Genomic DNA, 1,085 nt, shown 5'->3' with positions numbered 1-1,085 from the left:
TTAGATATGGTCTTAGCCTCGTCAAGCAGCAACTACTTCCTAATCTCTCCAAACAGGAAGCCACTCGAGAGTTGTATGTCTATACTGACAATTCTGCCAACTTCCAACGTGTCAGGAAGGCTCTACGAGATGGCAGTCCTTCACCGGATCTACCAACATGGGAAAAAACGTGTATTGCCTCTATCATTGAGTTGGCCAACGACTTGCACCTTACTCTGCGGTTTATACCGGGACCTCTGAACCCAGCCGACTGCTTATCAAGGGGCTCAAGTGATGCAGTGGACTACAAGTGTTTAAGGACGACTCTCACGGCGATCAAGGAAGGAAGTGTTGATCCCCTCCAGATTCCACTGGCCCTTACGACTATTGGGAATGCATCTCCTCTCTTGTCCCATCTCAAGAACCAATGCTCTGCTACAGAAATCGCCGATGTCTTACAAAGGATACGGCGAGCTCAAGAGAGTGACGACGAGGTAACCCACATCAAGTTAGCCATCAAGCGCAACGACGATCGTCACAAGGACATGTATCATGTTATCAACGACCATTACGGCGATGTATTGGTTAAGAAACATCCAGTTATTGCCGACCATGTCCAAGTCTTTGTACCTCAGAGTTGCAGGAGAAGCCTTGTCGATCGCATCCATACCATCTATGGTCACATTGGGACATCGAAGTTGCCAGGGTTGCTGAGCAGAGACTTTTACTGGCCTGGATTATCGGGAGATGCTCGACGTTATGCAAAAAACTGTGCCACCTGCGTGAAGTTCAAGGGCTCTTGCGTGTTGCGGGCCGGAGGATTGGGTACAGACTGTACCGTACAGTCCCCTCTAAGAGTCCTATACCGATGGAGATGATTGGAGTGGACCTTATAGGTCCCTTTGTTTCTCCTTCTCTGGCCGATGACCCACCCCACAAGTTGAGTACGCGCTGGTCTTGGTCGATTCGGCATCGAAGTTTGTAATCGCAAGACCATTGTTCTGCCATGATGCTGATTCTACTCTGGAGACGCTGGTGGACTGTTTCTTCTCCGTTGGATTCCCATCTTTAATAATAAGTGATCGCGATGGTAGATTCCTATCGAA

General features: G+C 48.8%; 1 protein-coding gene across 1 annotated transcript; it reads left to right on the top strand.

The window, feature by feature from the left end:
• Window positions 1-600: 600 nt before the first annotated feature.
• Pmar_PMAR017529 (hypothetical protein) lies at window positions 601-818 on the top strand (the record flags this gene model as incomplete). Its single annotated transcript, XM_002777297.1, has 1 exon — window positions 601-818. A coding segment is annotated over one exon (218 nt), but the record flags the coding sequence as incomplete, so codon positions are not given.
• Window positions 819-1,085: the final 267 nt, after the last annotated feature.

This window comes from Perkinsus marinus, assembly GCF_000006405.1.
Source record: "Perkinsus marinus ATCC 50983 genomic scaffold scf_1104296952114, whole genome shotgun sequence".
NCBI lineage: Eukaryota > Perkinsozoa > Perkinsida > Perkinsidae > Perkinsus > Perkinsus marinus.
Note: the sequence above shows the minus strand (reverse complement) of the source record. Positions and strands in the feature narration are given on the sequence as shown.